This window comes from Wolffia australiana, chromosome 13 (assembly GCF_029677425.1).
Source record: "Wolffia australiana isolate 7733 chromosome 13, ASM2967742v1".
NCBI lineage: Eukaryota > Viridiplantae > Streptophyta > Magnoliopsida > Alismatales > Araceae > Wolffia > Wolffia australiana.
Genome location: NC_135847.1, coordinates 13281994 through 13297852, shown reverse-complemented (window position 1 = coordinate 13297852; position 15859 = coordinate 13281994). Strand labels below are relative to the sequence as shown.

Sequence of the window (15859 nt, the reverse complement as noted above, 5' to 3'; positions counted from 1 at the left end):
CATTAGATTTTGGATAGGATGTGTTATCCTGTTGCTAATTGATACTCTATAATTTGTCAATTGATTTGTAATGGCAGGTTCCTGGTGTGGAAGCTGATGATGTAATTGGAACACTTGCCGTCAAAAGTGTTGCATCAGGATTTAAGGTTATTACTTAAATCTTTCTCGTTTAACCTGAAGCTTCTTGACTAAAAGATTGTCCGTAATGTCATATTCATAGTGTCCGAGCAATATATAGATTTCAGGAAACCAGCCAATAAGTTACTGAAAACAATGTGAGCATATTTTCTGCACTCAGAAAAGACAATCCAAAAGAGAGAATAGAATGGTAAAAATGTGGGCATATTTGGGTGGCATGATATTATCATTGAGATTGATTGTGGTTTTGTGTGAGCACAAACAGTTTTACTCATTCCTTTTTTCGCTCATTTCCGATCATTCATATGATGCTGTCCTGCAGGTAATACAAGTGGGACTATTCACTGAACCTGGAAATTTGTTGGATTTTGCTGAATCCTTGTTTATTTGCCAGTTTTTCCCTTTCCCAATTCCCCATAGCCTTCCAAAATGTGTTTCCTATCTATTTATCCCTTAACTTCCACATTTCAGGTCGTTACGTGACCTTATTGCCCTTCTCTGTCATAGGTGAGGATTGTCTCCCCTGATAAAGACTTTTTCCAGATTTTGTCGCCTTCATTACGCCTCCTGCGTGTTGCCCCTCGTGGATCTGGGTTAGTCTTGCATCAGAATGAAATTTCCTAGTTTATATCAGTAGTTTCTAATTCGTCAATCTCGGATGTATGGTGTTCTTTTCCATATAACATGATATTCATCAGTGACTAATGTCATATTCATGCCTTGATTTTTACTGGAATTATTCCAGGACAATATTTCTAGTGAGAATCTAATTCCATCTGGAAAGTGAGATATATAGAATGATTTGCAAAACAGGGCGTGGAAAAAACCTTGGTTTCCTGAGTTTCTGGGAAGCCAATATAAAATGATCTACTTTAAAATCTCGCCACATAATGCCACATTAGATGCCACTTTAAGTACAGTAGAAAGCTCTCTCCACCTCAATGGTTGATTTTTCAGAACAGACTTTGTTTATTGCGTCCACTGATATGAGTCAATATGGTTCAAGCGAAATTTCTTTTTTTCATTTGAGTGATTGTGGGCTTTAGAGAACAACCTTAATTAGTTTTGAGCATATTAATTCCTGAATAGTACTGAATCATCTGTTGTTATGATTGGAGTATGTTGACTTTTGGGATGGTTCGAGAAGAGGAGGCAGGACAATGGGAGGAGCCTGCCGACCTGGGGGCAAGGGAATAAGCCCTAGTATAAGTGTTCAAACACTCATTTTCATTCACGTTCTATTAGCATTAAATATGCAGATAGACTAGTACATTTTACAAAACTCCGTAACAAAATTGGAAGCAACACTTGTACTCCCAATTTGCTTGATGGTGTCTCCTGCCTCGGAACCCTATTCAAGTATGGGGTCTGTTTGATATGAAACTACTTCCTTGCCTTCAACGAGTAATCCAATAATGTACATGGGAGTACAAGTGGGCGTCACTAGTTAGATTCTCATCGTGGATCTCATAGGGGCTTTTTACAAGTAAAGCTAAGTACAGGACTTTAGAAATAAACAAAAATAAAATGCATCTCTGTCGCTGAGACCTTGTAGGCCATGATTAATGTGCATTATCACTGACCTTCGGGGCAGCAATGACAGGATCCCCAATAATATCCACAGGGCCACATCATCTTAGAAGCCAGTGTAATCCAAGGCCAATGGTCCCTGGGGCCAGTGTCTTCTGGATTTCATGGCAGGGGCCATAGGAGGGCCCCTGCCATCCACAATGTGCTCTTCTACAGTTCATGGGGTGTACGGGCATGATGATGTGACCCTCCTATGGCCCATCCATTTGATTTTATGGATTCACCATGCGGAAATCTGTCAAGTTTCATGCTGTGAAGGAGTGTCCAATTTCTCTCTCTCTCCTAACAGTCTGTCTCATTCTCTCTTGGTCTTCCCATCTCTCACTTATTCTCGCAATCTCTCTCTAAATATCTCTCTCAATACCTTTTAACCTCTCTTTCTCTTTCACACTCTCTCTCTCTCATTCTGTCTCAATCTTTCTCTTAATCTCTCATTTTTCTGTCTTCATTATCCATCTTAATCACTCTCTTTAAATTTATCTCTCATTCTTCCTCAATTTTCTCTTATCAATCTCTCATTATTCCTCTCAATTTTTCTCTCCAAAACTCTCTCTCAAATCTCTCTTCCTGTCTCTCAGACATTATCTCTCTCTCTCTAAAAACCTCTTGCTGCCTCAATATTCCACAATTTGTCTCCTAGTGTTCTTTCGCTTTCTCAATCTATTTGCCTAGTTCTCTTTTTTCCTTTCTCTTTCATTCTCAAAATCTCTCTAAAAATCATTCTGGAAGAGGGAACAATAACCAGTTGTATATCTATGGTCAAACTTCAAGTCAAACATAATCATAGTCAGTGTCAATTTCCGAAGAAAGTGACTCACCCTGGTGGAAGGTGAGACTAAGTCCAATAGCCCCTTCCAAATACTTTTTTTTTTAAAAAAGAACCCCTTCCAAATACTAAAGGACCCTGTGAGTAGCCTGCAAGTGAGAAAGCTTAGGGAAATGCATAAATTGACTAAGAAGGTTCACAATGTAAGAGATATTAGGCCTGGTATGGGTGAGATCTATAAGTTTACCAATATACCTATGGTAGGTTCATTGTCATCTTTTTTAAGTTTTAAGTTAATTTCCAGAGTTAAAAGAGATTGGCACTGAAGGTAGTCAGTCTCACCCCGGAAATATTTAAGTATACCAAAGTTTTTAATATCTAATTGAGCACAAAAATGTTCCCCTAAGGTAGCGATACCAGAGGGGTTGCTAGCTGTAATAATGATATCATCAACATGCATAATGATAATGACGGAATTTCTTGGTGACGTTTGATGATAGAAATGTGTACAGTTATTGCTCTGTTGATAGCCAAGGTTCTTCATGGACGGTGTGAATTTTTCAAACCAAACATGAGGTGACTGTTGAACTCCCATAAAGTGTTTTTTTCAACCGACTACTTGTCCATGTTCGAGTCCCAGTGGTGGGTTTGTGTAGACTTCCCCATTTAATTTACCACGTAAAAGCACATTTTTTATGTCGCAAAGAAATAAATCCAATTTTGGTAAACCTCCACAGATATCAGAATACATACCGTTGTCAGTTAATGGATTTGAATCGACCGATGTGTATTACCCTTGAACGATACATTACGCTACACACCATTGTATTCGACCCTTGTAGTCTACTGTTGTGGTCAACTGTTGTATAAGTTATACTGGTTATCAAGTAATTGATGTAGTTCTTTTGTTCAAGATGTGTGCCCAATCTCTCTCAATCATTCTCTGTACTTGTCACATATGGTATTCATTTTGACGACGAGGGCAAAGGTTTCCAAGTAACCAACACTGTATTTATGGGTACGTCTCTGAGGAATTAGTTGTCTCATATCGTTCAAGTTGACAATCCACATGACACATGACGATGAAAACCCATCAAACACCAATATATTTCTTGTCATGGGAAAGCACATGACACCATGTATGATTTGTGTGAAAAACAGCCATTTCATCATCCATTACCTGTTTCCACTGAGGTCGAACAAGAGCTTCATGGACCGACTTGAAGAATGATTTGTTGAAGATTTACTAAGAATAAGTGATGGTCAGGAGTTGCATTTTCATAAGTTTTAAAGATATTACTCGAAGGAAAAGTAGTCCGGAAAAACAGAGAATCATCTGTTGGTAGAGAAGTCTGAGCATTTGAAGGATCAGTCAGAAAACGGTCTGAAGACAAAATATTAAGTGCAGTTGGGAAGTTGTCCATTAGTTGTGAGGTAACTGATTTTTCTTTGCCCTGCAACTATTGGTGAGGTAAAGTGGTGAGTGATTGCGAGGTGACCATTAGATTGGTACAGTCTAATGTCTGGTCGGAAAAAAATACTTGCTCTGGGGAGACAGCTAACTCAAACCAGACTGGATGCTGCTGATTCATGCAAAGGCATTAGCAGGAAAGGAAGATCTGCAGATTGTTCTGAGCTTGACAGGTCAGAGGGTATGTAAAGTAGAGATGGATGTGGTAGGAATCATCTGGAACCTGAACATATTCTGATTTTCCATAGTCAGCTAGGGGAACTGAATGTCTATAGATTCAGCTTCTCCTTGCTGATAGAAAAATGGTTCTCTCATTAAAGGTAACATCTTTGGAGATAAACATCATGTGTCAAGGGATGATAGCGCTTATATCCTTTTTGTGTATGCTAGTGTCCAACAAAGACATAGATCACCACTTGGGAAGACCACTTGTTCATCTGATTTGGCTGTAGGTGTACATAGCATGTAAATCCAAATAGTTGAAGCTCCGAATGGTTTTGAAGCTTAGTTGGAAAGGCCTGCATAATATCTAATGGAGCTCTATCAGAAAGGGATTTGTTATGAAGTCAGTGCATGAGATGAACAGACAACAGTGTTGCTTCTTGATAGGATCCCCGACATATCTAGGTCTATGCTTTTTAATCATTTGGCCCTGTTATTCCTTTAAATAGGGAAGCCCTCCCTTTGGGAGAGCAGCTAAGAAGTATCAAGAGATGTGTGTGGCTCCCTGGCAAAGTCCATCCACCATTATCTTCCCTCTGGAATCGTCCATCCATCAGACCCTCTCCTAGGCAACATCCATCCTGCTTGCCCCTCGTCGTGGCAAAGTCCAACCCAGCATTCTCTGTCCCTGTGCGGACGACCATTATGGCGACTTCTCCCTTCATTCATGTCCTCTCCCCAATACAAACTTGTGGGTCCATATCACTTCCCCACAGAAGTTGCATTGTTTGCGGACCCGCGATGTTTAAACAATACAATATACTTGAATGTACTGATATAATATTGTCGTAGATGATTCACTACAATGTGTAGGGGCCTGCAACATTTAAACAGTACAATATACTGGAATGTACAGATATCTTATTGTTGTAGATGATTCACTGCAATGTGTGCGGACCCGCAATGTTGAAACAATAGAATATACTTGAATGTACTGATATAATATTGTCGTAGATGATTCACTACAATGTGTCGGGGCCTGCTATGTTTAAACAGTACAATATACTCGAATGTACATTTAGAAACCCAGAGAGGAGGAATGGGTTGAGAAAGAAACTCCAAATTTCACATTAGGTCAAGTTGGTTCCATAACGGAAGTACATATTGAGAGTAGCAAGGTAAGAGAGAGAAGAACGCATGGGTACAAAAGGAATTACGAAAAATACTACATATTCAACAGTCCCCCTCAAACTGGCGAATGGATATCATCCATTCCCAGTTTGCCGCACAATTCTTGGAAACGCGGAGCGGACAGGCCTTTGGTAAAGATATCAGCCAACTGCTGGGCAGAGGGAACATGTGATATGTAAAATTGTCGGGACTCGAGCTTCTCTTTGATGAAGTGACCATCCACTTCGACATGTTTAGTATGATCATGTTGTACCGGGTCATGGGCGATGCTGATAGCCGACTTGTTATCACACAAAAGTTGAGTAGGTTGATCACACGACAGCTTTAACTCTCTGAGAAGATTGGTGATCCATAATGCCTCGCATATGCCTTGTGCCAGAGCACGAAACTCGGCTTCGGCACTTGAGCGAGAGACAACAGATTGTTTCTTGCTCCGCCATGTGATAATATTCCCCCCAAGGAAGGTGCAGTAACCCGTGGTAGAACGACGGTCAACATGAGAGCCAGCATAATCTGCATCAGTATAGACATCTAACTGAAGGCCACCTTTACGCTTGAATTGAATACCGAGACGGACGGTACCTTTGAGATAACGAAGTACACGGTTGACAGCATGCATATGACAGGCCTTTGGTGAATGCATAAATTGACTTAAGACACCAACAGCATAAGTAATGTCAGGTCGAGTGTGAATGAGATAGAGTAACTTCCCCACCAAGCGTTGATACCACCCTTGATCAACAGCCTCCTCGTGATCCCCTAGAGAGAGCCGATGATTCACCTCGATGGGAGTAGGCAGAGGTTGGGAGTCCGCCTTGCCAAGTTCTTGAAGAAGATCAGTAATATATTTCCGTTGGCAGAGAAAAATCCCATTGGAAGAGTAGGCAACTTCAATGCCAAGAAAGTACCGGAGTACGCCAAGGTGTTTAATGTCGAACTCACCAGCAAGATAAGTCGCCAATTGAGCCGCGGCCTGCGAATCATTCCCCGTGACAATAATGTCATCCACGTACACAAGAAGGATGGTGACTCCCCCGGACGTGGAATGACGGTAGAAAAGTGTATGGTCACCATTGCACTGAGAGTAGCCAAATAAGGTCATAGAGTGCGTGAAACGGCCGAACCAAGCCCGAGGAGATTGCTTCAAGCCATAGAGAGCCTTCTTGAGACGACACACCAAGGGAGTTGCCGAAGGGGGAGGCACATAACCTGGAGGCAAGACCATATAAACCTCCTCATGGAGATCACCATGAAGGAAGGCGTTCTTGACGTCGAACTGCTGAAGGGGCCAATTGTGATGTGCCGCAAGGGCAAGAAGAAGACGAACCGTGTTCATCTTAGCCACGGGAGCAAACGTCTCCAAATAATCTACACCGAATTGTTGAGTATAGCCCTTAGCCACAAGGCGTGCCTTGTACCTCTCAAGAGTGCCATCGGACTGATATTTGACGGTGTAGACCCATCGACGTCCAACGAGGTGTTTGCCATACGGTAAAGACACCAGATCCCACGTTTGGTTCTTATCCAAAGCAGTTAATTCCTCGTCCATAGCACGTCGCCAGTCAGGGGAGACCAATGCTTCAGCCACAGTCTTCGGAATGGCGATGGAATCTAAACGGGTAAGAAGAGCACGGTAGGACGGAGAGAGGCGAGAGGAAGAAAGATAATTGGCTAATGGGTATAAAGGAGTGGATTGGCGAGTGCATTGGCGAGTGGCTTTGCGGAGGGCAATAGGAAGATCATCACCCGAGGGAGGAGGGATCGGATCCGGAATGGATGATGATGGAGGTGTCGGGGCAGGAACGGGCAAGAGGGAACGCGGACGACGATGGTATGTGGTGCCATCGAATTTAGAGGGAGGAACCAAGGGAGGAGAAGAAGTTGAAGATGGTACTGAAAGTGGAAACAAGGAGAAAGATGGAAGAGGTACAAGGAAATCCAGGGAGTCAGCACAGGAAGGAGAAGTAGAAGGAGAGGAAGACAACGAAGAATCATAGAAAGGAGTGGATTCGTCAAAGGTTACATCTTTGCTGACAATGAGGTGATTGATAGAAGGATGATAGCACTTATACCCTTTTTGATGAGATGAGTAACCTACAAAGGCACATTTGAGCGCCTTAGCGTCAAGCTTGTCGCGAGTAGGATGACGATTAGGGACGTAGTAGGTGCACCCAAAGATCTGGGGAAGGAGGTGAATTTTCAAGGAAACCATGGGGTAGGCGTGATGGAGAGCATCAATAGGGGAAACATTAGAGAGTACACGAGAGGGGAGACGGTTGATGAGATGGACGGCAGTGAGAGAGGCCTCCCCCCAGAAAAATTTAGGCATGTCCATGTGAAGAAGAAGGGAACGAGTGGTGTCAAATATATGTCAAAACTTTCGTTCCGCAAGCCCATTTTGTTGAGGAGTGTATGGACAAGAAGTTTCATGAACGATGCCATTGGAGGTGAAGAAGTTGGAGAGGGTGGAGTTAACGTAATCACGGGCATTATCGGAGCGGAAGCGTTGGAAGGAGGTAGCAAATTGAGTTTGGATTAAAGAGTGGGAAGAGATGACAGTTTGGGAAAGGTCGGATTTATTTTTGAGAAGGTATGCCCATGTAACGCGAGTAAAATCATCCACAAAAATCTCCAAATAGCGAGCACCCGAAACACTCGGAACGGGAGCAGGCCCCCATAGATCACTGTGAATGAGAGTGAAAGGAGACGTTGAACGTGAAGACAGATCTGAGGAAGGATATGTGGTGCGAGTGTGTTTAGCTAACCGACATGGTTCACAAACAAATCCGTCCACAGGACATCCATGAAATAAACGAGGAAACATATGTTTCAAGGTAGAAAAAGAAGGGTGGCCCAAGCGACGGTGAAGAAGCCAAAGAGGATCCGCCGCCGCCGTGGAGAGAGCTACGCCGAGAGGAGGGACCGAAGGAGAGGCGGGTGGAGAACGATGGAGAATGTAGAGACCGCCATGCCCCTTAGCAAGTGTAGTCGTCTGCCCGACACCTTATCACGATAGAAGCAGGAATTAGGAGTGAAATAGACATCGTGGCCAAGATCTCGGACAAGTTGATGAAGGGATAAGAGATTCAGGGTAAGACGAGGAACATGAAGGACATGGCTAAGGGTAAGGGTGGAATTCAATTGGACACTTCCCACACCGGCCACAAGAAGGAGAGCACCGGATGCCGTACGGATGTGATGAGGCCAAAAAGGAGTGTAGGTAAGGAAACATTGGGAGAAAGGAGACATGGGCGGTGGCACCGGAATCAACTATCCGCTGTACATTGGAAGAGGAAGGAGAAGTACCTTGATGAACGAAGGAAGTAGAGTCCATGAATTTGGATTGAAGGAGCTGGCGAAGTTGATTGATTTCGTCATGTCGAAGCTGGGCAACCTTTGAGGATGTGGCTTCAGCAGTTGGCGGAGCAGTTGACTGAGGTATCTCAGTGATAGACGTAGGAGTCATGACCGGCCCGGACTGGGGAGAAAGATGAGAGACCAAGTGTCTTTGATGGACATTCTTCCGTTGGAGCTTGTAACATGTCTCCTTGGTATGACCACGCTTCTTGCAATAGTTGCAGAAAATAGAGGAATTACCCGGAGCACCATGGCCTGTAGACGCCGATTGTTGGACCGGGGAGTTCATGGTTGGGGTGGACACCTTAGGAGAGGACATATACGGCGATGCCACTGAAACAGATGTAGGTCTGGAGCTCCCGAGCTGCTTAATGGCCATCGCCGAGGGGGGTTCGGAATGGAAGAGGCCGAGGCGGCTTTCCTCCATCTGAACTTCCACCAGGGCTTCCTTCAAGGTGGGAACCTTCTCCCGATGAAGTAGTTGGCCACGTAAAGACTCGTATTCAGGATTCAGTCCCATAAGGAATTTGAACACCCGAAGCTGTAGAACATATCCACGGTCAACCGAATGAGGATTGGGGGGCATGTAGTGGTCCAACTCAGCCCAAAGGGACGACAGCTCTAAATGATAGGCCCGAACAGGGCGAGGACGCCATTAATTTGACCTGCGTCAAATTCGTGGAGCGAGTAACAAGGTCATAGATAATTGCCATGTTATTTCGCTTCGAGTGAGATTCTTGAGCGGCATCCCAGATCTCCTTCGCTGAATTGAAGGATAGGAATTCAGTAGCATGTGAGGGGCTGATACTATCGAATAGCCACCTGTGGACTACACCTTCAACATCAAGCCAATGCTCATAGTGCGGAGCAGTAGGAGACGGCAGAGCTTCCACAAGATGTTTCATGAGCTTCCCTTTCAGCGTAATTTGAACATACTGACGCCACTGAAGAAGGTTCAACCCCGTGAACCGAAATTCAGTAGGCATACGGGGCAACGAGTAGTGTAAGGAGCTCAATTCGGATGGATGAGACGGTACCCCCGCAGGCAGTGAGACAGTAGAAGTGGTAGAATCGGTGGAGGCCATATTAAGAATGCCAAAGTAACACGGAATGCCCAAGTAATGGGTGGATCACTTAATAGCCAACCCAGAGAACAGCCAAGAGGATGTTTGATCTGAGTTAGTAGATCAAGTCAAATTAATGGCGATTAAGGATGGTGCCGAATAAACTCCAATCGAAGTCCGAGTAGAAGGCTGAGGCTCCCTTCTACGAAGCTTGAAGGAGGCTCGACTTTGACCACCAATAGAATGGGAAGAGAGGCCTTGACCACCAATAGAGAGCCCTTGACCGCTTCGAGTGAAATTCCCAACGAAACAGGAACGGCCGCTAAGAAACAGGAACGACTGCTGAGAAAGTCTCGAAAAGTCTTCCTCGTGCCGCTGAGAAAGATTTCGCTAAGAAACAGGGACGTCCGCCAAGGTTGTAAGAGAAGCCTCGCACGACAGCTTCAAGGTCGTAATAGAAGAGAAGCCTCTGGTGGCAGCTTCCCAAGGAAACTAGCACCACAGCTTGAAGGTCGTAAGAGAAGCCTCGGACGATAGCTTGCCAAGGACACCTGCCAAGGTCGAAGACTACCCTGCTACGGGAGGATCACGGACCGCAAAGATAAGAGATCTCCGAAGAGAGAGCGACGGCCAAAGGAAGCTCGAACTTGAAGAGCGATGTAGAAACTTGAAGAGCGATGAGGTGGTTGATGAGCTTGGCTATAGCAGCTCTGATACCATATAGAAACCCAGAGAGGAGGAATGGGTTGAGAAAGAAACTCCAAATTTCACATTAAGTCAAGTTGGTTCCATAACGGAAGTACATATTGAGAGTAGCAAGGTAAGAGAGAGAAGAACGCATGGGTACAAAAGGAATTACGAAAAATACTACATATTCAACAGTACAGATACCCTATTGTTGTAGATGATTCACTGCAATGTGTGCGGACCCGCAATGTTGAAACAATAGAATATACTTGAATGTACTGATATAATATTGTCTTAGATGATTTACTACAATGTGTGGGGACCTGCAATGTTTAAACAATTTGATATACTAGAGTGTGCCGAGGAATTGGTCCCAACTTGATGTAGCCCAGAAGCCCATTTTCTTAGGCCCATTAGCAAGTTATGGCCCAAGAAGGAGATTCTTCTAGAACTAACAGGATCTGCTGAAATATACCTAGAGCCCCTCAAAATCCTCTGACAAGATTTTCTCTAACAAGATCTTTTGACAAGATTTTCCCTGACAAGATCTTCTGACAGGATTATCTCCGACAGGATTCTCTCTGACAATATCTTTTGACAGAATCCTCTACCAGATTCTTCTTCTGCCAGGATCTCTGCTCTAACTTGTCAGATCTGCATATCTTTTGTTTTGTCCCATCAGGATCTTCTTGAGCCACACAAATATCTCCTGACAGCTTCTACAGGCCCGAGAATCTGCAGGATATCTCTGCTCAGGCCTTTCAGGCTGCTTATCTTCTGTTTTAGCTTGTCAGATTTGTTTTTCTCAATGTTTTGACTTGTCTTGTCATGGGTACAGTCACTATGGACGACCCTGCTCTTCTTGTGGCCTATATAAGGCCCCCATGTACCCCTGAATGAGGAATATTAAAATCTATTGTCTTGTTGAATCTGTTGTTTCTCCCCTCTGAGTGTTCTCTTTGTTAGAGAGTGCTTGTGTGCTTGTGGATTCAAGTACAACCCCTCGTGGACTCGAGGGTTGGAGAGGCTAGTTTTGTGGATTCAGGACTTAGCTCCTTCAAGTAGAGCAAGGCTTGTGGACTCAAGTCGTGTTCCTGCATCGTTCGTGTACTAAGGCTGCGTCACAACTATTTCAGAGTGAAATTTTTATGAAGCCTTGGAGTTGATGAAGTTCTTCCTTGAGCCCTGTGATGTCTCCTGGTTTTTACTGTGTCAATATCCTTCCATAAGGCTTCATGCTCGTCGGCATGCTCCAATGTCGTCCACTGCTCTTGGAGGAGACGCATGGATCTATCCACTAGCTCAGCAATTTTGGATTCATCCTCATACTTAGAGAACAATACTACTTTAACAGTGTCAACGTTCATCGAAGACAAGCTTAATTCTGGAAGCATTGCATCAAAGAGCTAAGTGAAGAGAACATCCTCGCCCTACCATTTCCTATAATATTTGGCTGCAGGACTAGGGGCATTCTCTTTCAAGTGGTAGAGTTGACCCGTAGGACAGAATATTTCTGGAGGCAGAAATATTCTGGAAAGAAATATATGAATAGGTTACGTGGTGCTCTTTGAGGGAGATGGGAATGTCATTTTTCTCCCAAATGCGTTATGCCTCTTCTTGGACCAAGGCTTTTGCCACTCATCCTTTCCTTCTTCGTTATCAATAAAAAGTCATGTTTCTTACTGAGATAGGTAAGTCTTATTACTTTTTATGTACAAACTTTGTGGGAGCTTGATAGTCTGATGAGATATGGGTATGAAGAATAGCGATGAAACGATCACACCTGGACCGCTGATTTTTTGATGGTCAAGTCTCATAAGAACCTTCAAGTTCATAACGATTCAGTAAAGAATAGAGAAGACACAGGAATGGTCGTTGGCAGAGGGACAGGAGATGCTGGAGTGGACTTCAGTGAGAAGCCCTAACTGGATGGATATCGTGCAAAGACAGATTACTGGTGGGATGGACATCTCACGGAGGGGACAGAGAAACCAACTAGATTATACTTCCTTGTCTGCTTCCTAAAGGGAGGGCTGCCCTATTTAAAGGGAAATACACACAGTAGAGATGACTAACATGCCCCATTTGGCTGAAACAATGAACTAGTCATAAATAGTACCGCTGTCGTATCAAAGCTGCAGGTAAGGAGAACATAGGGTAGCTTGTCATCAGAAAGTCGATTGCAACCATGTGGCTACAGAGAGATTCCTGTTTTTTATTTATTTTTGTTTACTTTTTTATTTTATTTTTACATTTCTCGGGTAAATAACCGTAAATTTTCATTTTTTCTAGGATGGTTTCATTTGGATTGGAAGATTTTGCCGAAAGATATGGGATACTTGAACCGTCCCAATTTGTTGATGTAGTTGCACTGACAGGAGATCAGTCTGACAATATTCCAGGTTATATTTGATGTTTTTTCATTCAGTTCCTTTGCTCCGCATATTCTCCATTGTTTTGAATTATTTTTTGTTCGTTTCTTATTTTGTTCCTTCAGTTGTAATGCAATTTTCTTATTCAATTATTGCCTTTTTCGAAATCTACCTATCCCTAAACCTCAAACATCATTATTTTATTCCCTAAATTGGCACGCCCAAGTTTTTTATGAAGGAACATCACATGGCTTACCTATGACATGATACATGACAGTAGGAAGACAGCAATTTTATGATGTTTAGCAACAATAAAACACAAACTCATTTTCTCTTAGAGCCCGCTAGTGTCTTGATTTTGTAAAGAAATGTTATTGTGGACTTCAAGTTCTTAAAGTCGTTTTTAATTGCAGGAGTTCATGGTATCGGAAACGTAAATGCAGTTAAGCTGATCACTAGGTTTGGTAAGCCTGCGTCATATGTGGTTTAATCTTGAATTAGCCCTATTTCCTTTGACTTGGTATATTTTCCCATTTCCTTCATAATCTGATGATCATGTTGTTTAACATATCAGTAGTAGTATTTGACCTTAGACCTTTTTGGCCAGAACATATGTAAGATGCAATCTATGACTGCACCTTATTTACTTTTCATGAACTAGTTCATATTTTCCAACATATATATTACCCGGATTTCTTACCTGGGTTTCTGTTATGAATCTTCGGAAGACCTACAAGAAAAATCCCAGAAGGGAAAGGCAAGATGCCCATTCACCCCTATGAAGAAGGTGATCGAGTGGGAAAAGGAAACACTATAAATAAATCCCTTCTTCCACAAGAAAAGGATAACGTATTCTGTCTGAAGTTGTCAAGGTGTCTGAGGTCGGGTGAGAGATCCTCTGTCCAGAACAGGGAAATGGATGACGCAGCTCAGCACCCCATCTATCCGACATTTCTCCTTCCTATTCCCCACTCTTCCCTCACTTCTCCACTGATCATCCTATTCTCCTGTTGCTCAAAGCTTGATACTATTGCATCAAGGCGCATTTCTACTGAATTCTTCTAATTTTGGTCAAAGATTTACATCCACGTTTTATCAGTTTCATGCACTTGTTCATCTTAATGCTTGAAGACAAATGAATCTAAAACTGGTGTGCTTCGTCCTAAAACCCTCAGTCTCCCTGCTGCACAATTCAAATACTCCACCTGTTTTGAGTTGCTATTTTTAAAATGCTCCAGGTACTGTGGAGAACTTACTTAGTTGTGTTGACCAAGTTGAGGAGGAGCGCATCAGGAAGGTAAAACATACATCTATGGTCATGTATCTGGGTCCTAAGTTGACCAACTCTTCAATTTAAGGACTCACGTTGCACGAGTTTATATATGACATCATCTCTAACCCCTCCTTATTGATTTGCAGATTTTGGTTGCCAATACAGACCAAGCACTTCTATCCAAAAACCTGGTAAAGTCTCTTTTTATTTACGTCCTCTTGTGTCAAAGTGATGATTCTACAATTTGTGCAATGCTTATATTAGGTCTGTCCTGGGAAAAACAGCGCGACAATTAAACTAGACCATGTTATACTACTTCTTTCTGACCATTTGTCCAAGGATAGGTATTAGGAAGTGTCAATATAGCAGATTCCTCCCAGAAAGACAGAGAATGAAGCAGGAGTGAAAGAAACAACAAAAAACTTCAACTTCTCATACGCGTAGTCATACATTTAAATAGCCGTTTTCGTAACAGCTAGTTAACGGCTAATAATGGCTAGTTAAAACTAGCCGATACTTACCCGTTATTGGGCTTACCCGATACGGGTAAATAACCCGATTGGGTAATGGGTTAAGTAGCCTGATACAGGTAAATACTTATACAACGAGAATGTTTTATATCTATTTGACAGGAAGTTATTTGTAATCAAGTCCCTCGGTGCTTGAACAGCTCTTTCTGGGAGATGGGGCTAAATAGTAAACAGACAGTGGTTTGTTGGCCATGTATAGACATGATGGCTAATCCTGGGCCAAAGTTGTTCTAATCGACCTTACGCAAAGATGCACTTGTTATCGACATGAAGCAGACTCACTTTTTGGTGGTTCCGTCTACGTCAGGAATTCTCAACCTATTGATAATTTGACAGCCGAGCTGTTCATTATCATAACATGTTTATTCTTTTGGGGAAATTGATTAAAGTATAATATTTCTGATCAAACATTCATGATACTTTATCATCACTTTCACATTTATTGCAGGCTACACTACGGTCCGATCTTCCGTCATACATGGTTCCTTTCTCCACCTCAGATCTTTTGTTCCAGAAACCTGAGGTTTGTTCTTATATCTCGTTGTTAGAAAATCGCGATGCTTTGGGGCCCTTTTTACAGAAATTTGACCATTGGATGTTATTTAGGACGATGGAGAGAAATTAATCAGCCTACTGAGGGCCATGGGAGCTTATGCTGAGGGGTTTTCTGCTGAACCCATAATTGGAAGAGCCTTGTCTTTGTGGAAAAAAGTGCACTGATTGATGACTGTTCATTGAACAAATCATTGATGGGATACCAAGAACATGTTAATGGTGTGAGAAAATATTCACAGAAAATTTCTAAAATTTGCCAATTGTAAATTATGCCTATGATCATGAGGAACTTAAAAAACTATTTCATTATCATAATAAACATCACGGTATTGTTCAAGTGAATTCTTTTTATTTAATTTGAGTAAGAATGATGAGTTCTGCAATCTGAAAATGTAATATTGCGAATCAACTAAAATTTATTGGGAATATAAACAGGTATTCATTTTAGAGAACTAGTTGACATTATATTGTGGAGATACTTAAGTTTCAATAGAATCAGGATTTGGATTCAGTGAGATTTCAAAAGCAACAGGTTTGTTAAACCCATAGATTTTGATTGGAATGGCTTTTGATGGTCTTAATGGTTACATATCAGAAGTATGTTTTTAGTATTTGTTGCTAATGATCGGTGTATAGCCTAGGGTTAAATTTAGAGTTTTTGGTATTTCCCAATAAGGTAAATTATACTTTACCAGATCTGTGT

General features: G+C 42.4%; 1 protein-coding gene across 2 annotated transcripts in view; it reads left to right on the top strand.

The window, feature by feature from the left end:
• LOC144711165 (5'-3' exonuclease family protein) overlaps window positions 1-15493 on the top strand; it is a 31217-nt gene extending 15724 nt beyond the window's left edge. For both annotated transcript variants that reach the window (XM_078585087.1, XM_078585088.1), the window contains exons 7-14: window positions 78-146; window positions 646-731; window positions 12719-12828; window positions 13212-13262; window positions 14037-14095; window positions 14218-14262; window positions 15050-15124; window positions 15208-15493. In XM_078585087.1, the coding sequence (XP_078441213.1) occupies window positions 78-146; window positions 646-731; window positions 12719-12828; window positions 13212-13262; window positions 14037-14095; window positions 14218-14262; window positions 15050-15124; window positions 15208-15321 (609 nt within the window). In that variant the 3' untranslated portion in view covers window positions 15322-15493. The remainder of the gene's footprint in view (window positions 1-77; window positions 147-645; window positions 732-12718; window positions 12829-13211; window positions 13263-14036; window positions 14096-14217; window positions 14263-15049; window positions 15125-15207) is intronic.
• The last annotated feature ends 366 nt before the right edge of the window (window positions 15494-15859 follow it).